This window comes from Talpa occidentalis, unplaced genomic scaffold, assembly GCF_014898055.3.
Source record: "Talpa occidentalis isolate TD23 unplaced genomic scaffold, MPIMG_talOcc4v2.1 talOcc4.2, whole genome shotgun sequence".
Classification (NCBI taxonomy): domain Eukaryota; kingdom Metazoa; phylum Chordata; class Mammalia; order Eulipotyphla; family Talpidae; genus Talpa; species Talpa occidentalis.
The window spans coordinates 142956523-142978270 of record NW_023602073.1 but is presented as its reverse complement, the minus strand read 5'-3'; the positions used below and the strand labels follow the sequence as shown (position 1 = coordinate 142978270).

General features: G+C 46.6%; 1 protein-coding gene across 4 annotated transcripts in view; it reads left to right on the top strand.

Moving 5' to 3' along the window:
* SNX9 (sorting nexin 9) overlaps nt 1–21748 on the top strand; it is a 110327-nt gene that overhangs the window by 55640 nt on the left and 32939 nt on the right. For all 4 annotated transcript variants that reach the window (XM_054697931.1, XM_037520604.2, XM_037520603.2 and 1 more), the window contains exons 3-5: nt 3624–3698; nt 5175–5300; nt 20678–20843. In XM_054697931.1, coding sequence (XP_054553906.1) covers nt 3624–3698; nt 5175–5300; nt 20678–20843 — 367 coding nt within the window. The remainder of the gene's footprint in view (nt 1–3623; nt 3699–5174; nt 5301–20677; nt 20844–21748) is intronic.

Genomic DNA, 21748 nt, shown 5'->3' with positions numbered 1-21748 from the left:
TATGAAAAAGTTAAGCCCCTGAAAGATGGCTGGATGCGGCTCCACCAGGCAGAAATGGGAAGGACAACATCCCAGCAGACCCTGGATACGTAGACAGAAGGGGTATTTCTGAGGAGTCTCGGCTACTGTGTGCTGGTGGTGTGAGCGGTGGTCTGGCTGAGTGCTCTGCCAGTGCAACTTCTTTCCTGTATTTTCCCTGTCTCCTCTGGAAAGTAGGTGTTTTTAATGCCTGTGTTACAAGTGAGGGTAATGAGACTTGGGGGGGGGGTGAGGTAACTTGCCCGACATTACCCTGCTGGTAAGTGACAGAGCAAGGATTCAAAGACATATCCATTTGGCCTCTACTGCTGCGTTTTCTTCTCTGCTGAGAAGACAGCACATAAACAAGTGTCCCAGGGGCATGGGGTATGTCTGTACAGGAGACCGGCTAAGAGAATTGGCTTTTGGAGCCAGTCACAGGACCGAGGGCCAAGTGATAGGTTGGATCTCATCTGTGATGTGGTCATTTCATCTAAGGGCTCTGCTCAGCTTTTATTGTTGCTTTTGTTTTGGGGAGGTGACATGCCAAGGCCTGCACTTCAGGATTACTCCAGTAGAAGAGTGGAATGAATTGGTGTGCCTGGAGTCTAGAGACGTGGCCGGGTGGACCAGTAGGGTTTGAGGATAGATGCAGAAACCTTAGTGGAGTCAGAGCCAGGGTTGGGGCTTGATTAGTGTTGGTGGGAAAAGCAACCAGGGTCCTGCTGTTTTTGGCCTTTGCACCCAAGAGAATGGTGGCTGGATTAAGGTGGGTCAGGAGAGCTTCTGGAAAGATAAAGTAAGCTTATTTTTAGATATGTAGAGTTTAAAGAATTGCAAATAATTAACCCTACCACATAGTTTTGGCATCAGTTTAAAAATGGAAAGGCAAAGCTGGAGACGAGGGCTGGAGAGAGACTGGTTTTCCGGTCGTCTTAAGAGTAATAAACTCGTGAAGAGAGTTTATAGGGAGGCAGAGAGACAGCAGGAAAAGGAAGGAGGCCCAGTTCTGCACAGGTGTTCCCACAGGGCAGCCCAGAGAGCAAGAGAGGATTATCCTAATCTTGACAGTATGTTTAAAACCTGTTTTGTATGTATGTACTAGACACAAAAAGAATTATTGGGTAATTCTTTTATGTTATGTAAAAAAATAACAAAAAGTGTATGGCATGTTAGATAATATGCCAACTAGATTCTTTTTTTTTTTTTTTTTTTAAGATTTATTTATTTATTTATACAAGCACTGGGTACAGTCAGAAGCGCGGAAGGGTGAGAGAATTCACCAGAGCCAGAGCGGGGAGCAGAACAGGCAGAAGGACCGAAGTACACTGCTGAGGGGAGCAGCGGGCGGCAGGAGAGGTCTGCACGCCACAACTAGATTCTATTTTTAATCACAGGAGAGATTAAAGATTCTTTTATCTTCTCACCTACATTTTTATTCATTTATTTTTTAAATGATTTATTTATTTATGCATACAAGAACTGGGTACAGGCCAGAGGTGTGGCAGGAAGAAGAGTCACCAGAGACAGAGTGGGGAACAGAACAGGCAGATTGACTGAAATACACTGCTGAGGGGAGCAGGGGGGAGAGTCAGGAGAGTAGGTTCCCGGCTGGGGATTGAACTTGTGCTGCAGTGGCTGCTGATAGCTTCATAGGTTCTGTCTTAACCCCTTGCGCCACCAGGGAGGCCCTCATCTACCTTTTTAGATGAAGAAGTCTTCTTTATTTCCTGGTCAAATAATTTGTCTTTAAATTGCTGAGATAAAAATGGACAGAGATGTGGCTTAAAGTGATTTTTAAAGAGAGCATGTTATCCAAATTAAGGTAGTTACCACCTAAGTAGGGCATGGCTTACACAGTTAGACTGTTACAGGGCAGGGAGAGGGGCACCCTAGAGCCCCCAAACCTGCCTGCTCTAAATAGGTTCTGTCATCCGCCATATCAACACAAAACAAATGAGACTTTACTAATTGTTTGCAATTAGTAAACAATACAGGAAAGGCAAAGAATATAGTTTTTAAGTCAAGCACTCAAAGTGACCTGTCCCCTCATGGGTAAAAGTCCACCCAAATGGGATTGGTCCAGAGCAAGGCCCCAAAGCCTGCCACAAGTCTAAAGCACCTTTCAGTGGGACCCACAGAAAAGGATCAGAAACAACCAGTTAAGTCTGGGAGGAAAAAAGCAAAATCAAGATAAAAGCTGCTATTGTTATCCTCCCCGCGGTCTCCCACCCACATCTGTGTCACCCAGTCCCCAACCAAAAGGCAAGCACAGTTTCTTCACATGTCTTTCTGCTCCATGTGCCTCCTCCAGGCCTCCTTCTGTCTCTCCATCCTGCTTCCTTCCTTCCTCAGCCTCTTCTACAGCTTCTTCTCTTCTCTTTAGCTCTACCCTCCTTTGGGTGGGGCAGGGAAACTGGAACCTCCCCCTTTCCTGGGGACCACCCTGTTATAAGACAACTCTTACTGTTTCAGGGGGGACATAGGACTTTGCTGAGATAAAAGATTGAAAAAAGGGGGATCCTGGGCCTCCCCGGTGGTGCAGCAGTTGAGCGCTGGGTTGTGAAGCTGCCCGCGGCCTCTACAGCGCTGGTTCGATCCCCGGCTGCTCCCCAGCCACCGGAGGAGGGTCCCACATGGCGCGCAGACCTCTCCTGCCGCCCGCTGCTCCCCTCAGCAGTGTACTTCGGTCCTTCTGCCTGCTCTGCTCCCCACTCTGGCTCTGGTGAATTCTCTCACCCTCCCGCGCTTCTGACTGTACCCAGTGATTGTATAAATAAATAAAAATAAATCTTTAAAAAAAAAGAAAAGGTGGGGGGATCCTGGTGTGCAGTGTTTTATTACTTCATTTGTTAGTAGTATTTATCCAGGAAGAACTAAGGAACCATAGACCAGTTAGTCTTTTTTTTTTTTTCCCCCTGTATGACAGATAATCCCAAAGAATAAATCAAATAGCTGTTGTCCTTGCTCAGGAATCTGCAGGCCAGCAGGGGCTGACCTGGGCACACGCTGTCGGCTGCCACCTGCTCACTGGGGGTGAGGGGTCCCCATGACCTTGCTCACCTGTGTGGCACTGCTTGGCATTGGCTGGCTTTGGAGAGGGTGATGGGGCGGGGGCCTTGTCTCTGTCATCATGTGGCAACCCAGATCTCTTCACATAGCAGCTCTTTTGGATAAAGAGTGAGCTGCAGTGTGCTCACTGAGGCCTGGCTCTGCACTCACTGTGTCACGCCACCTCGTTCTGATGGCCATAGAAGTCACAGAGGGCCAGGCAGGCCCTAGTGGTGGTCCCACCACGTGAGGACCAGAGCCGCACTCCACTCCGTCACCCACAGCAGGCCAGTAAGTAGACGATGCAGAATGAAGCCTCTAATGGGCTGGTTTTCTATCTTTGATCCCTTTTTTTTTTTCCTCTTGATTTTTGTTTTATCTTGTTTTTAGATACCATTTTCTGGAGTAAAGAGAAAGTTTACAAATGTTTAATTTTGAAGAGTATTAGCTCTATAGGAAAAAAAGAAGGCATAACAATTGTTATACAATTCCTAAAACAAAATTTCTGTGAAATTTCCATCTCTAATCTTTTCCCTTTTTTTAAACTTTATTAGGACGTTGGTGGGGGATGGCTGGAAGGAAGAAACAGCAGGGGAGAGCGAGGACTTGTTCCCACGGACTATGTTGAAGTAAGAGCTGTCATTTATTCTTTTTTTATATATATAAAGATTTATTTTATGTATGCATGCAAGAGCTGGGGTGTAGACAAGAGGTGGGGGGCATGGAAGAGGAGATTCCCCAGAGACAGAGTAGGGAGCAGAACAGGTGGATCTACTGAAATACACTGCTGAGGGGAGCAGTGGGAGAGTCAGGAGAGGTCTGCTGCGCCATGTGGGTCAGTTCCCTGGCTGGGTCGAAATCCTGCTGCTGTGACTGGCAATAGCTTCATAGTACTGACACTACCCTTTGTGCCACCAGGGAGGCCCAGAGCTGTCATTTATTAACGTTGGTCTTTGTCGAGCACCTTTTCATGAATTATCAATTTCCAAGGGCAGAGTAGAAAATAGCAACTTTGAAAAAAAATCCATTGTAAAAGTAATACATGCTAGTTGCAAAATGCATTCAAGTAGAACTAAGAACTGTAAAAGTAATACATGCTAGTTGCAAAATGCATTCAAGTAGAACTAAGAACTGAAAGATACCCTGAAGACCTGAGCTCCAAAGAGAGAAACCAGATATTGAAATTAGCAACTTTCAGTGAAAGTCCTATTTTCCGCTCCCTTACATTGTGTGGTAGCTATTGCCTATAATACTATTTACCATAGCATTGATTCACAAAATTTAAATAGATGTTTTTTAAGTAAACTTCTTTGTCTTGTAACTGATTTAGGACATATGTCCCATTCCCTTAAAACAGAAGGGTCTTGAATGAGCTGCTGAGGGTGGTTGGGATTAAGCTCTGTTCTCTGCCAGGGCTGCAGAGCTCCCCGCTGGGACACACCCCTCCGCTGACAAAAGCCTCCTGGTGCCCCCTGCTGATGGTTTGCAGGTCACTCAAAACGGGGTGCTGGACACTCAACTTACCCATTCTCCCCTGATAAAAAGGAACAAAGATTGTAAAAAAAAAAATATATATATCAACAAGCTAAGGTTGCCTGGTGCCCTGTGAGCCCACCCAGTTGGAGGAGATGGAGAATAAAGGTGCCTTTGTGCCCCGAGGGATGTTTCCCTGACCGCAGGTGGGGCAGGTGGTCTCTGTTGTTCCTGATTAAGAGTTGGGGTGGGGGTTTTGAGCCCCCCTGGCGAATCTACTAAGACAGTAGACAGTCCTCAGAAACCCTCTGCACCCACCTTCTCCGCAGCCCCAGAGGCCCCAGACCACAAGTTCCAGGTTTGTGTCATCAGATCTGTGCGCTCATGATTCTAAAAATTGACGAGAATGAGAAAAACCAGAAGACTTAAGTTAAAATTGGCATTGGCATTTGTTGCATTTTCTAGAATTCTGCTTATTTAGAGAAAGGGATAGTAAGTACAAATGTTCCTGGTTTGCTTCCTTTTTAGACTATAAACTCCCTGTTCCTAACAGATGACGATTCTTGCTTGTCCTTAGGCAACTCTGAAATAATGCTTATCTATAAAACTAATTGTGGTCCTTCTACTAACAGATTTTGCCCAGTGATGGAAAAGATCAGTTTTCGTGTGGAAACTCAGTGGCTGACCAAGCTTTCCTCGATTCCCTCTCAGCAAGTGCAGCACAGGCCAATTCATCAGCTGCCAACAGTAATAACCAGGTCAGTCTGACCTCATCCCACTGGATGGGCCGGGGTCTTGAGGGTGAGGTACGCTGCAGAAGCTTGTGATATGGGTTAGCTGCTGCCATTCCCAAGGTGTAAGCAGAGTCGCTGACAGCTATTTGCTTGGCATTCCTGGGGTGTTAACAGTGAACTCACCTGTTTTCCGCTAGTGATGGTGGTTAAAGTGGATCATAAGCCAGAAGGCAGGGTGAACACAGTCCCCAGAAGTGGCCAATACCTCAGACTGGTGTGGAATGGAAAGACAGGCCCTGCTGCTCAGCTAGCAGTCGTACTGAAAGGACACAGTGTCTGACCCCGGCAGGTGACTCTCAGCTGAGCTGCCTCATCCTAGAAAGGCAGCTCATGCCATCGTGGCTGCTGACCCGTGCTCAGCTCCTGGTGATATTACTGTGCTGCTTCTAGGAAGTGTAGGGCAATGGGATCGTTTGAAAAAATACTTGAAATTTTGCAGTAACTTTGATAGTGGCTGAGCCAGTTTGAGTGATGGAGCAAATCAGGTAGTGCTTGGTGGCCATCTAGAGTTCAGGGCCAGCAGCAGAGCTGAGAAGACAGCCATCAGAGTGCCATTGCTGCCTCATCTTCAGAAGCAAAAGAGCTTTATGAAATGTTATTTCTTGATCCTTTTTTTTTAAAGATTTTATTTATTTATGCATACAAGAACTGGGGTACAGACCAGAGGTATGGGGGGTGAGAGGATTCACCAGAGACAGAGTGGGGAACAGAACAGGCTGATGTACTGAAATACACTGCTAAGGGGAGCAGCAGGCGAGTCAGGAGAGGTCTGCTGTGCCATATGGGATGCTCCCTGGCCGGCCGGGCATCAAACTCGTGCTGCAGTGGCTGCAGATAGCTTCATAGGTTGCGCCTTAACCCCCTGTGCCACCAGGGAGGCCCACTTATATTTTTTAACATTATATGAAGACTAGTTGTCACACCACTTCTAACTGTGGGCTTACAGGATGATTGTATCATCACTGTCCAAGAGAGCTTGTCATATATTAAGTGAGATTGTGTACATTTTTAAATAGCTTGTTGTGTCCTGTGTGTATGAAATTCAGAGGCAAGGCCATCACCACCATCATGCATTCCCTGTGGTGTGTTACTTGAGCCCAGGTCAGGGACGTGAAGGGCTCCGGATGGAAGGTGAAAAAGTGGCCGGACCCCGTGTGGGCTCTCCCAGGGAGTCTCAGGCTGAGCACTGCTGGCCTGGGCCAATACAAGCCCGCTGAAGGCTGCAGGGTGTTTGCCCGGTGCAGGGGTTACAGGACAAGGCGGGTGTCCCTGGCCCAAGCGCCCCCGAGGTTGTGACAGCCCAGAAGGCTCAGCTGTCCCCAGGGAGCAAAATCAGCCCAGTTCACTGGGATACGTCAGGGAGGAGGGTACAGGGGGCTTGCACTTGGCAAAAAACAGTTCAGCAAGAGGGAATGATAATGAGGGTCACATCGTGAAGTAAGGAAAGGAAACAGAAGATGGCAATCTCGTTTTATTTGAATTCCCAGTCACTGTTTCCACAGTTACTTCAGGATGGGCTGAAGCCCTTGAGCTGCGGGCGCTGCGTCTCCCTCCCACGCGCGTCTCACTCCCTGCCAAAGCGCCGCCATCCATGGTCCTCAAATGCAGTGATGGAAACAGTGTAAAACTAGGTCTTCTTTGGGGTTAATCAGAAGATAATATAGTCAGCTCTTTTTACGTTGGATATCACTAATTCAGTCTGACATTCAATCTGATTAGATCCGTTGAAAGCAAAGAAAAAATGAAATGAGAAGCAGCAAAATACAGAATGCATGAACATAATTGATTCGCGCTTACTTTTCATTTGCCATCTATGCTGTCTATTATCTGGGATACAGGAACGGCCTAAACAGGCCAAAATTGTGATAAGGGAGATACCACGGAAGATGTCGTGGGTGAGGACCCAGACAGCCATTATTAGTGGGTGGCTTTGAACGTTTTGGCTATCAGGTTTGCCCATTCTCTGCTCTCCGAAAGTCAATAAGAAAATACTGTTTTGTTCCACGGATCTGCCTCCTGGGCTTCTCTGATTCTTCTAGCATCTTGTTCTCTCCCAGAGGACAATTTTATTTTGAAGGCAAGTTTGCCAGAAGAGCCGCCTGTCCCCCATCAGGCCTGGCAGGTGCACCTTGGGGTTGTCCGTCCCTCCTGTCCCTCCCACCCCGCAGCAGCCCTGTGCCTGTGTCTGTTACTCTGTTCAGCGCCGGTGAGTTCAGATGTGGCCCGCTCCCTAGGCAGACGAGTTGCTTTCTGACACTCGTGGCTTTCCTTAAACTTATGTCTTTTAAAAAAGATCTCTACAAATTCCTGCAGAACTCCTTAAATAACTTATTTTGAACCTGCTATTTTTTAATTTATCTGAGCCTTCCTTTTTATTTTAAGTCTATACTCCTTTACAGAGTAATTCTTCATTAATAAACTTATAATTTAATATGTAAGAGAATACTTCCTTTTCTTTTTCTTAAAACTCATTTTAGGCTGCCTGTGGTCCCTCCTGGTTCTAGCTTCTGAGCCATCACAGGCAAGTGCAGTCACTGGTATGGAGACGGGGTCGGTAACATTCATCAGGGTGCCCCGCCAGGAAGTTTTCTTCCTCAGTAGTATATGAGGGGCCCCTTTATCTGTAGGCTAGAATTGTTAATGTCAGAGGAAGAGATTGCATTGTTCTTTAAATGTAAAAACAGCTTAGTTTGGAAAATGATAACGCTGTTTATTTTTTTTTAAACACTGGAGAAAATACAGACAATGCTTTTTTCATAACCTTTGACTAGGGGAGGTCTTTCTTAGCACAGCACAGTGTCTAGCAGCCATTAAAGAAAGAATGAACACACGGAAGTCAAAAAGTAATATTAATATAGGAAAGCTATTTCTAACCTGTCACAGATAAGAAGCTAATTCTGTTCATGTATAAAGAATTCTCGCAAATCTATAGGGAAAAGATAACTGAAGAAGAAATGGGCAGAGGTTCTGAACAGGTTTTTATGAAAAAGAAGCAGCCAGTAAATATAGGAAAATGCTCATTTTGAGACTTCTGTTAAATTTGCAGAGGATTAAAATGTTTTAATACCTAATGTATGGTCCAGTAGGCCTCCTGATATGAAGCTCCCAAAGGATACATTGAAGCTTTGGGAGGACAGTTTGATGATCACCTGCTGGTGTCCCAACACTTCTACCTTTACGGTGTCAGTCTGCTCCGGAGCGCAGGCTGGACCCCGTGCCATTCCAAGTGCTTTTAGGAGGAGGCGGGAAGATTTAGATGTCAGGTCCAGACTCTCATGTTTGTTGGGTTTTTTTTTTAAAGATTTATTTATGCATGCAAGAACTGGGGTATAGGTCAGAGGTGTGGGGTGGTGGGAACAGGCAGACTGACTGCAATACACTGCTGAGGGGAGCAGCGGGCAAGACAGGACAGGTCTGCTACACCCTGTGGGCTGCTCCCTGGGCGGGGATCGAACTTGAGCTGTGGTGGCTGTGGACAGCGTCATAGGTTGCTCCTCAACCCCCTGTGCCACCAGGGAGACCCTCGTTTTTGTTTTTTTTTTAAGGCACGCCAATGTGGGCAATGTTTTTCTTTCCTGTGTTTATTTATTTATTTTTAAAAGATTTATTTTATTTTTTATTTTATTTATTTATGCAAGCACTGGGTACAATCAGAAGCGCGGGAGGGTGAGAGAATTCACCAGAGCCAGAGCAGGGAGCAGAGCAGGCAGAAGGACCGAAGTACACTGCTGAGGGGAGCAGCAGGCGGCAGGAGAGGTCTGCGCGCCATGTGGGACCCTCCTCCGGTGGCCGGGGAGCAGCCGGGGATCAAACCGGCGTTGCAGAGGCTGCGGGCAGCTTCGCAACCCAGCACTCAACCGCTGCGCCACCGGGGAGGCCCTCTTTCCTGTGTTTAAATACACATACCCCACAGGTGCGGGCTGTGTAGCAGATTCACTGAAGGACACCCTAAAAGCAGAATCTAATCTGTATTCCTCTTCAAATGCAGATTTTAAGTTGGCTGAGGAGAGGTTTGGAAGAATTGTTTGTTGGGGTTTTTTTTTTTTTTTTTTTACATCAGTGTTTTTGTACAATATTTGATTTCTCCTCTTGGGTGTTGCCCCCATAAAATTCCTACCACCAGTTCACCCATGCACCATCACCATAATCCCTTGTGCTCTTCCCTCCCATTTTGCTCCCTTTCCCTCCCCTTCCTGTGCTGAATGTCTCCAAGTTACAGTTGCCTGATAGCTTTGTCTTTTTTTTCGCTGATCCCTTGTTTGGTTCCCCTGTGTTCCTCCAGTAAGTGAAACCATCTGATATTTGTCTTTTTCCTTCTGACTTATTTCGCTGAGCATAATCCCTTACAGCTCCATCCATGTTGCTGGAACGGCATGAGTTTATCTTTTCTGATGGCCAAATAGTAATCCATTGTGTGTATACACATCATCTTCTTGATCCAGTCATTTTTGGGCATTTAGGTTGTTTCCATATTTTGGCTATTATAAATAGTGCCACTATGAATGTGGGAGTGTAGGTTTCCTTTAGAATTAATATCTTAGTGTCCTTTGGGTAGATTCCTTGGAGTGGAACTGCTGGGTCATTTAGTAGCCCCATTTTTAGTGTTCTGAGGGTCCTCCACATAGGCTCTCCATAGTGACTGGTGGTTTACATTCCCACCAGTGGTCGAGGCTCCTTTTTTGCCACATCGTCACCAGCATTTGTTGTCAATAGTTTTTTTAATGTGGGACATTCTTACTGGTGTGAGATGGTATCTCATTGTGGTTTTAATTTGCATTTTCCTGATTATAAGCGATGTTGAGCATTTTTTCATGTGCCTGTTGGCCGTCTGCATTTCCTCAGAGTCATTTGTAATGGCTAATATTAGTCTAATATTAGTTTCATTATTAGTTATTTATCAGATATTTTACAATTTCAGGAGCATTTCATGTTAGTGACTGGGCAGCCAGCGTAACTCTATCAGCTGATGGAAATGAGTCTCAGAAGTCACTAGAAGACACTTGTTGGTAGTTGTCCTAATTTGCTTTTACCCACTTGTGAATATTTAAATTGTATCGTTTCCTTGATTCTAAAAATATCAGGAGAGAACTTTGAGAAAAACTCTTGGATGAAAGCCTCTTTGGAGTATTTCTTTTAGAGAAATTAATAGAAAGTTTTTGCTTGTATATTTTATTTTTTTAAAGATTTATTTATTTATGCATACAAGAACTGGGGTACAGGCCAGAGGGGTGGGGAGAGAGAGGATTCCCCAGAGACGGAGTGGGGAACAGAACAGGCATATTGACTGAAATGCACTGCTGAAGGGAGCAGCGGGCGAGTCAGGAGAGGTCTACCCGCGCCATGTGGGAAGTTCCCAGGCCTGGGATCGAACTCGTGCTTCAGAGGCAGCGGACAGCCTCATAGGTTGCGTCTTAACCCCTTGCGCCACCAGGGAGGCCCTGCTTATACATTTTAAAGAATAATAATGGGGATTAAACTTAAATTACAATTTTATAAACCCATGTTTTATCTGAAGGTCTTTCACTTCTTTTGTCTTCTTTAAACACTGGAAAGATATACACACTTAGAATAAACTGCTTCTCTTCCTGTTGACATTCTTGTTGTTTATTATCACACTATACCCCCTTCCTCTCAACTCTCTGCTTTTCTCTTTACAGCGTATTGGTGTCATGGGGAGGATGGAAGCTTTGGGGTCAGACCCAGCTTTGCCAGCTTGGCTCTATTGCATAGAGTTGTTGGAAGATGAGCGCCCCCCCCCCCAAAGTGGTGTTGGATACATGGAAGACATTTACTAAAGCTTTCCCTTTTTTTGCTCACCTGTTCCTTCTGCAAGGGCTGTTCTCAGTCCCCATCCCTTGTTTGTTCCAGTCTCTCTGCCTCTTTTACCCTCTACAGCTGTGTTGATCATTTCCTCATAAATTGCTCTCATCTTGACATTTATTTCCAGCTTGCTGCACAGCCCTGTCTGCCTGCCGCCTCTGTAAGTCCCTCACCCTTCTGAAGCTCCCATTTCTGTTTCCCTGAGATGTCACTCCTCAACCCTCTTGTTGGTCCTGTCAAGACCCTAATCAAGCACCTTTGTGAGCCCAGCAGTGCCTCAGCCCTGACGCCTGGTCCAGACCTCTCCTGGCTTCCTGCCTCAGACCTTGGCCTGTGGGGAACTCGGGCCCAGTGAGGAACTTGCTCCTGCCTCAACCACTCACTGTAGTTACCTCATGCACCACTGCCTCTAAATAAGACATTAAGTGTGTCGGCCCTCAGCAGAAATGTTAGCAGCTCCCCTGTTGCCTCCTGAAACAGGTGCCTGACTACATGTGACAAGAAAGCTGTCCCGGGCAGTCACTGCCCATCAGAAACAGGGCAGATGCCTTGTGTAGAAATGCACCCAGTTGTGAGCTGGGCCAGGCCCTGTGCCCGCTCGGCCAAGTGCCCCCACCTCAGCCCTGCTTGTGCCCAGGCTCTCTGCCACCTCCCATCCTTTGTGCCTTTTGCTCTCCTTCATCTTTCAGAAGCCTGCCATCCTCAGGACTCAGCTCAAGTAGCACGTCCTGTAGGAAGCCCTTTTGTTTTGCCTTCTCCCCTTCTCTCTCTTGACTCTCATGGCACCATTTGTGACTTACCACAGATTCTGTTACTTTATATATAAACTCATAAGCTTGGTCAGAAGCAGTGTTTCTGTCTTTTTTCTGTTCCCACAACCTATAGGAGGTCTTGCACCACTGTGCTAGAAGGCTCTGCACAGGCCTGAATACGTGTTTTTGTTTGTTTTTTCTGAATATGTTTATGTTCGCTCATAAATGCCTTAAGAAATGTTCATGATGTGACCTGTTCTGAGATTCACAGCTTTCAGCCTGAGCCCTCATCCTGCCACCTACCGGGATGCTCACAAAAATAATTCAGTTTTCCTATAGAAAAACCTCCAGGATTGTTCATTATTTTAGCAGTTTGGATATGTTAAGCAGGTGCTCCAAATTAAATGGTTATTTAGGGGTAATATCTTTTTATTTAGAGACTTCCAATGTTATGTTTATTTGATGAAGTTTTTATTGGTTCAGGGATGAGGGAGGAAGGCGATAATTTTACATTAGAACTACATTTTGCTTTTTATGTCTCAAAAGTCCATTTTGTAGTCCATTTAAAAGTAAATCCACAGACCGGAGGAGGGTCCCACATGGCGCGCAGACCTCTCCTGCCGCCCGCTGCTCCCCTCAGCAGTGTACTTCGGTCCTTCTGCCTGCTCTGCTCCCCACTCTGGCTCTGGTGAATTCTCTCGCCCTCCCGCGCTTCTGACTGTACCCAGTGCATGTATAAACAAAACGAACAAACAAACAAATAAATAAATAAATAAAACATGCCTCTATTAAAAAAAAAAAAAAAAAAAACATTTAAAAAAAAAAAAAAAGTAAATCCACAGAAAAAACTTCTACAAACATATATATGGCCAGTAACATCATAAACGTCATGATTGTTGAGATTTCTTCACAAAACCCTCAGTGCTGGGTTAGAGCACTCTGCTGGAGGCTGATTAGGGTGGGGTGGACACTTGCATTAAGGACAGCCCCAGACTGAGCATGCAGGCCTGGCACTGGCCCTCACTGTCTGGATGCCTCTGGGCCTCCTGAACCTTTCAGAAATGCTGCTGGTGAATTGTTTAGGGTGCTTTGTTGTTTGTTTTGTCTAACTGGAAACAATCGATCAGAACAAAGGTTTTGTTTTGTATTTTCACCTTAAAGCTGGTACGCTAAAGGACAGCATATCAGAGGGCTCCATCAAGGCCCCGCTGTCAGGCACATCTTAGAGCTCTCTGGAAGCAAATTGTGACATCATCCTGTTTGGTGTTTTAAGACTTTGTTTTAACAAAATAAGGGAACTCTTTAACCTAACACAGGCAGTACCCATTTTTTAAAGGCAAATGATGTTATTTTAGTATTCTTAATTTAAGAAATAAATACTTGGAAATGGCACCTACCTGTGAATTGAGAATGTGAACTAACAAAAGATTTGTTAGGCTGTTTGGACATAATTGACTGCAAATGCATTCAGGCTATTCTTGCAAGCTGGCTTTATTTTAGAAGGAGGGACACGTTTTGTGTTTCTATCCATGGTTTTCTGAAGTCAGTAGGAGTTTATATGTAGAACTGGATACTGTCCTCTGAGCAAAATATCTATTAGAAAATAGAAACGTTTACATATTCTCCTGTATTTTCAACTGGCATGGTTGTGAATTTTACAAAGAATTGTATGCCCTCTGTAGGCTCTTTCAAGAAAAGGAGTTAAATCCTTGTCAGAAACTGAAATATTCTTGTGTATGGAAGTCACTATGTGCTTTCTCTTCCCACTTCCTAACATAAATGGTAAATTGTTATTTAAGAGTCTTGTGAATGAGAAATGTCAGATAAAGGCTTTGGTGTCTCTTTATGCAGATGAACTGCAGAAAAAAACAATCACCACCATAATCTCGGCCTTTCCAAAAATAAGCTAACTTTCCATTTATTTTTGTTGTATACCCCTGGGAAATGTCTTGCCCTGGAAGTTTCTATTTACTAAATTTCTTCCTCCTACAGGAGACCGTTGTTAGGCTGTAGTGGTATGATGTACCTGGGTTAAATGACGATGTAATGAACAGCTATAGAATGTGACTGAGACACGGCGAGGATTTTCTTATGGGACAATAAAGGTAGGCCCTCGAATGCTTACAGGCCTGCTCCCCAAGATGATGGGGCCACAGCAGGTAGTGAGGCCGGGATTGGGGACTCCTTTCCCCATAGGCTTATCATCTGGGCCCACGGTGAACTTTGGGCACCCTCTGCAAGGAGCCAGTTGGGCACAGCCACTGCTCACCAGGATCTTCTGGGCATTTTTGTACTTTGCTGGTTTGGCAGAAAGCCACCTACATGAGCTATATTCTCTCCCACTAGTTCTCAAGCTTAGATCACCCACTAAAGTCCAGTGGAGTCTTCTCGTCACCCGGGGCGGTCATTCTCCTTACCTGTGCAGTGAAAGCTGTTCTTAGGCCACGCCTGGTCTCCTGGGACACCTGGAAATTGGTTGCATGGACGACGACAATCTTGTCCAGATGAGCCCTCCCAGGTCTCCCTGCACTTTTATTGCTATCTGTTGCCAGACTATGAGTTTAGTTCTTATATATTTAGGTCCCCCATGAATGTCACCTAAGAAGCAGAATACAACAAAAAACAAAATCTAACAAGACCAGAAGCTGTCATCTTTGTGCTCAGCAGTTGTAGCTATTATTCTTACTTTCTTTAAAAATAATTAAAATGAAACAACATTATTATAGAAGCATTTCATAGGCACTGTAGTAAATTATAAAATTCAGACTAGCAAAAAAAAAAAAAAAAAGCTACACATTCCCACCATCCACTACTGTTTACACCTTGGTGTATATTTTCTTTGCACACATATCTACATGATGTTACAGTCACAGAAAATTACATATTGTGTAGTATATGCTGTCTGTAACCTTTACATCCCACAAAATATCCAAACAAATTAAAATTCCCTCAGCTGGCCCCAGGATGTCCTTTACAGCTTGTCTGTGAACGTGCCCAGTTGAGGAGCAAGCTTCACACGTGATTCTGGCCCGCGGAAGTTGCCTCCCCCACCACCCCCACCATGGGCCCTGCTGTTTCTTAATTCTGGCCCAGCTAGTTGTCCTGTGGAGTACCTGTCTGCTGGCTCATTTGGTTTGCCTTGTCGTCTTGTTTAAGTTGTTTTCTGTACTTCGTATAGATGAGAGTTACAGCCTAAAGCCTGGAAGGATTCTGACTAAACCCCTGGGCGGGCAGGACTGTGTCACAGGCCACATTGCTATTCCGTGCTGTGACAGCTGGCCAGCACGCCCTCAGGGCAGGTCAGAGACAGTCTTCCTGTTTCCATTGTGTAGGCTGTGTTTTTTTCCCTTGTGGGCTGTCTGGTATTAGCTTATATACTGTTAATCATTCATGTGCTGGTTAGCCACCACTCATCCTTGACAGATGAGTGATGTCGTTTCTTTCACATTTACTGTGCTGGCTTCCTTCTGTGTAGTGGTGTTTCCCTTCTTCAGCTGGAGCCAGCGAGTTGCCTTGAAATCAGTTTCAGCTAGAATTTCTAGATGTCTAACTCTTCCCTTTGTCAGCTTTCAAAGTAAGGTGTTTTAATAGCCACACCAAATAGTGACAAAGTTGTTGTCTTTTTGCTATTATTTTGGGCCCATGGATTTACATTGATTAAATATATTCCAGCCCACTCTATTGTTTGTTTGGTTTGTTAATGCTTAACGTTGTCACCCCTTGGAAGCTCCTTCCTGGTTCTCACCAGTTTTTAAGTACATTCTTATTCTTAATACTGCCAGCTCTATCATTTGTGTCGTTATGGGGTCCACTTCAATCAATTTATTTTTTTAAATAAATCTATTTATTAGGTCATAATTTCCTGTTCTTTTCCTGCTTGGTGTTTTCTTATTAGATGCCAAACATTGTTTTTATAACTAGATATTTTTTATTAACGTAAATATGTCTGAGCTTTGTTTGACATGCAGTTACTTGGAAACAGTTTACTCCTTTCAGATCTTTTCTTAAAGCTTTTTAAGATGGGATTAGAACAACATTTAGTGCCAACCCTCACATTTAGGCACAACCCTTTGTCAAGCCCAGTGCCCTATGAATTCAGACTTTCCATTCGGGATGGCCGGGGCCTCCGCACTTGCCCTGGGTAGCTGCTGCTCATGTGCACACTGCAGAGCTTCCTGAGGTCGCTGGAGTGCTTCTTGCAGCCTGCCCTGCCCATCTCTGCCCGTGACCCCCAGCTCTGTCGCCTTGATTCACAGAGGTCACTGGTCTTTGAGTGGATTCCCCATCCCTGATCTGTGGCCTGGCCGGTTTCTCCAGGAGGGATCAGGTCCTTCAAAGTCAAGTTTAATTGTATCTCTAAGATGCCCCCACTTGAGGAGAGCATTATACCTGAAATGTGCATTCTCTGGGCGCTGCATCCACCGTGTGCGTTGTGGGGCCCCGCTGGTGACTGGAGGCAGGATGGCTGCCTGCAGAGATGCGTGCTGGAACTTGAGGCCTGGAAATGGGGCTGCAGGGTTGTCCTAACCACAGTCGATGGGCTTCACAGGTGTTGGTGCTCTGCGCTCTCAGCACCCAGGCTCTGAAGGTGGGGGTTGGGGGCAGGCAGGACGTCTCACTCTGGCTTCTCCGCCTGGACCAGGTCACTTTGCTCAGCTCCTCTGGGCTCTCTGGCATGTCTGATGGCTTTGAAAGTAAAAGATACAACAGTTTAATGTTTTTAAAAGGTCACCTGTGTTCTTCCTCTTGCATTTCTTTCACTGCACGACGTTTGTTCCTTTCCTTCCATGTCGCTTGTCTTTAGGGATTCAGAGCCCCAGTTGTGGCAGCACTGGCCGAGTGTCCCCACAGATGACCCCCCCGCCTGGCACTGGGGCTTTGCTTTTTTGCATGTCGTTTTGAGTGGCATGCTGGAATTTTCTGGGGAGTTTGGCTCTGCCTGCCATGAGTTTGCTATATCTAGTTCAAAGCTCTGGTGCTTTCTTTTCCTTTCTCCATTTACTGAGCAGCCTTTTTGTCTTAAGGTGGATGTTTTGGCTCAGGCTGGTTGTGTCGAGAGTCTCAGCCAGTCACCACCTTCTTCAGCTTCTCCTTCTCCTCCTTCCTCCATAAATAAGGTAAAATTCACACTTAAATTCAAAAGGAAACATTTCAAGCCCCTCAAAGTAACCTTTTTCCCCCCGGAGCTGGTGGTTTCGGGGGAAGTCCTGACCACAGCTTTCCTAGGCCCTGCTGACATACAAGGTGGGGCAGATGGGAACTGGCGAGTGCTTGGGACTTACACCTCAGAGTTGTTTTGCTTGAGACCTTCCCTGGGACTCATGGATGGATCTGTTCCTGGGCCGAGAGGTCTGATGGAGGGTTTTCACCAGGAGGGGTGAAAACCCCTCCTGGGGTTTGGCACCACAGGGGGATCAGGAGGGGTTTGGCACCACAGGGGGAGGGGAGAGGATCATGACAGTGCTTGGCGGGAAGCAGAGGAAGGAGGCAGAGAGGCCTAGTGAAGGGGCAGACAGGATCCCGCGTGAGCCGCTGCCCACAGCTGAGGAGCAGTAGGGATCCCTGGGCCTGAGAGTGGAGACAGCGGAGGGTCAGGAAGGCAATTCTGGGGTGCAGTCTGTTCCCAGCAGTGGGGCTCAGGAGGAGCCAGGCTTTTCACGTCAGCAGAGTCCCTTGCACAGGAGGTGCCATTGCACATGGCGGGGAGACCTGTCTGTCTTCTTTCCCATTCTTCCACGCATGTGCAGGAAGCAGATCTTTTGCTGGAATAGAAAATAAGTGCCTGTTACCACCTCTCCCACTGAAAGTTTCTGTTAGCATGACCTGGCCTTGCAACCATTTGGAAAGGTAACTCTGTACCATGAACTAGTAGCTGTAGCATTCATATGGGGATTTACTCAAAGAACTGTCGGCCTTCGTTCTTTGTATCCTAGATGAGTCCCCCTGTAATAACCTCTATGACGGCTTACTGTGCTCCGAGGATGGTGTTAAGTGCTTTATGTGCGATACATCGTTGAATCCTTGCAAAACCTTTACGAGGACATCAGTTATTGTGCTCGCTTTATAAGGGTGGAAATGTAAAGAGAAGGCGTAAACTGCCGGAGTTCATAGTTAATCAGTGGTAAGCTGGGATTCAAATCCAGTAGTCAGCTCTGGGGCCTGCGTTCTTAATCGCTGTACCCACTCAAGGTTGACTTAAGTCAACTCCTACAGCTCACACAGGGGACAATGTCCTTAGCCTCGTCCCCTAAGACCCCAATTTGCATATTTGTAAGGGGACAGCTTTCCCGTGGCTCTCATCTCAGGAGTACCAACCCCTGCCTACCCCCTCCTGGCCAGTCTGTGGTCTCCAGGCTTTCCCGCAGGTGCACGCCAGCCTCTTACTGACGACTCACCTTAGGCTGTGAGCCCTCCCGGTGGGAACATTTTAGTAAGTCTTATGATTTAAGGCCAGTGTAATTCATCTGACCTGCTGAGCATAGGGTAATTTTTCAATTCAGCTAAATCACCAGTGTGCTGAGCATATTTTGTCCCTCCTAACCTTAAGGAGCATTTCATTTACTGAGAGTGGGGGCTAGGGGGGAGTCGTGCATCATCAGCCAGGTCTGGTGCGGGCAGATTAAAATGCGTTTGTAGCAGAGACCCAAGCGCATGTGCTTGGGGGTGTATTAAGTTAAGACTTAGCTGAGCACTTACTGCATGCTGGACCCATTCATGGACATCGTTCAAGGTCACTGGTGGCCTTGATGGACATGGCCCTTCTCGTGCCCTAATGGAGTTCCAAAGACAGCATATAGATAGACAGTCTGGTTTTGGGGTTTCCCAACATTTTGTTAAAAGTTCAAGCATCAAAATGTTATTGAATTTCATAAAGAACAACCTGGGTTATGCCACTAACACTGCTTCATCACGCACCTGTCTACCTGTGCCTCTCTGTATGTTCAACTTTTCTACATAAGCTGATGCTGCTTTTGTCACTTGGAAGTCATTATTAAGACTCTGCTTGTGTCAGGTGCTGGAAATGATTTGCTCTGTGACCACAGCAGGTTATTTTCATAGAACACTCTAGTCAGCATACATGAGGAAAATACAGTTTACCTCTTGGTAAAATGATGTGAAGGTTAGATGTCTGACAAAAAAGAAAGTGTATTTCATAAGAATGAGGCAGAACATATTTAACCAATTTTTTTTATTTTTTATTATTTTTTTTAAAAGAGAGCGCCCTTTTAAAAAAAAAAAAAAGATTTATTCATTTATACAAGCACTGGGTACAGTCAGAAGCACGGGAGGGTGTGAGGATTCACCAGAGCCAGAGCGGGGAACAGAACAGGCAGAGTGACGAAATACACTGCTGAGGGGAGTAGTGGGCACAACAGGAGAGGTCTGCGTGCCATGTGGAACCCTTACCGGTGGCCAGGGATCGAACCGGCGCTGCAGAGGCTGCGGGCAGCTTCACAGCCCAGGGCTCAACTGCTGCACCACCAGAGGAGGCCCTTAACCAATTTTTTTTAAATGTTGAGTCCTTAGCACTTTATATGAGGCATTTCCTCCCAGACCAGAGCCCCCAGTGGGACAGGAAGTGACAGTTCAGGTGATGAGGAGGGTGGCTTTGCAGATAGAGTATGATGTGAGGAAGGTGAGTATGGGGCAAGTCTGGAAGACTGAAGTTTGAAGCACAAAGTCAGTGGGGAGCGTTGAGAATGGAGAACGTAATGGAGGGAAGACAGGGTCTTTGTTGATGGACTGAGGAACTTGGGGTTTATTCCATGGGCCGCGAGGTCTGGTGGGGGGGCTCTGATTGCATGGAGTTGATAGGCTCAAGAGGGATTTGGCACCATAAAGGGAAGGAAGAGAAACGAATGGCAACACCGCGCCCCAGAGCAGAGGGAGGGGAGGGTGGAGGAAAGCAGGGCCTGAAGCCTCACACAGGAGCAGAGTGGGCAGCATCTGGGCAGGTGCAGTTGAAGGGACCCAGAGGGCGCCTGGGATTGAACGCAGTAATGTCAGAGGCCAAAGTGTAGGAAGGGTGTGTTCATAGAGAGGCAGAACATGTGAGCTGGTTGCTACTTATAGAGGAAGGTCCCCAGAGGTTGGCAAAAGGAGGGCTAAAGAGCCAGTGATAAAAGCCACAGAGATTTCCAGTTGGTCAGGTTTGTGAAGATTTGCCAGCAGGATGCAGATTGAAGCAAGATAGAGGAAATGTTCCAGGGGTAGGGGGTGAGGGAGGGCAGCAAAGGTACCTTTTATTCTGTCAGGATTTTTTTTAAATGAAAATGTGCTTTTTCAAATAAAAATTAAAACCTAATTTAAAGCATAATGGGTTGCTGTGAACCAGGTAAAATGAATGACAGATCCTTGGTATCTGCTCATATCCTCTGAAAACCGTGTTAAGTGGGGAACGGAGATGACTTGGGGGTCCCCAGCAGAACCAGGCGGGTCAGGCCAGTCCAGGAGGCAGGCACCGGGCACCGCCGTGGGCGTGAGGCCCTCGTGGGGCTGACGGGGGCCTTGGAAGGCAATTCCTCCGGGAAGGGGGCAGGAGTGTGATAGTTTGTTGCTGGTTTTAAACTTCCCGGCAAGCTTGGCAAAATGTAAGCACCAATCATCTGTGTGTTCATAAAATTTTATTACTTAAATTTAAGTCCTTTTTTAAGTTGCTGCCAACTTCTTGACACCTCATTGTATTTAATTGTTATGTGATTCCTAGAGAATTGAGTGATATTTTCTAGAAGTCACAAATACTTTCTCTCCCTTTACCCCTGACAATAGGTCAGCGGTGGCAATGACCCCTGGTCGGCGTGGAATGCTGCCAAGTCTGGAAACTGGGACAGCACAGACGCCTGGGGAGCCAGGCCGGAGGGGGCCGCTGCCCAGCGGAACACGTCCAACAACTGGGACGCTGCCTTTGGTCACCCCCAGGCCTACCAAGGACCAGGTGGGGACAGACTCTCCTGAGAGGGGGCCCTTAGAGACCAGGGCAGGTTCTCTCAGAGGACACGCTCATGCTCTCATTCTCACACAGCAGACCTCCCTTCCTGCATCCCCGCCTCAGCGCTCCATCAGGGAACCACAGACGTTCAGGGACGAGTCAGACCATGGAGGGCCGGAGGGCAGCATTCCTGGCTGGGCCACAGTGCAGGGAGATTGGACCAGCTCGATTTTAACATCGTCCTCCCACTTTAAACCTTAGCAGTAACGTGCATCTGTGTAAAACCTGAGGCCCCAGAAATTTGATTAGAGATCAAATGTGGTTCTTCACCCGTTGGCCCCGTGACCTCTGAATTAGCTGCCTTTCCTTTTCCTCAACTCCCTGCCTGTCTCCAGAGCTAGTCATAGAAAAACCTAGGCAGAGGAGCAACGTAGAGAAGGGGAAACAATTCAGAAATGAAGAAAGGTATTAATGTCTGTTCTGAAATTGAATATAAAGATAGAGGTCTATCCATTATTTCTTACTTTTCATGTTCCCTGTGTGAACGTTGTGCCAGGAACTGAAAGTGCCAAATGGCATGAATCGCAGGCAGGAGCCACAGAGGCCCCAGTGCCAGGCTCCCACTTGCAGGCCGAGGACCAGGAGTCACGGGCACAAGGCCTGGAGAGACCTGGCGCGGCCAAGGGAAGGCCCCAGCCCAAGCCTTTTGAATGCTCCCTGCTCCTTTTTCGTTCTGGCATCTGCCTCTCAGCATCTCCCGGGTGGCTCTGTCAGAAACCACAGGGCTCTTTCCAGGCCATCGTTGGGATGAGCCCGAGGCGCAGAGCACGGGAAGAGGAGGCAGCGAGGGTAGCCGGCAGCTCCCCCCTCCTCTGTCCCCCATGCCCTTCCCCACCTGCTCCCAGTGCTTT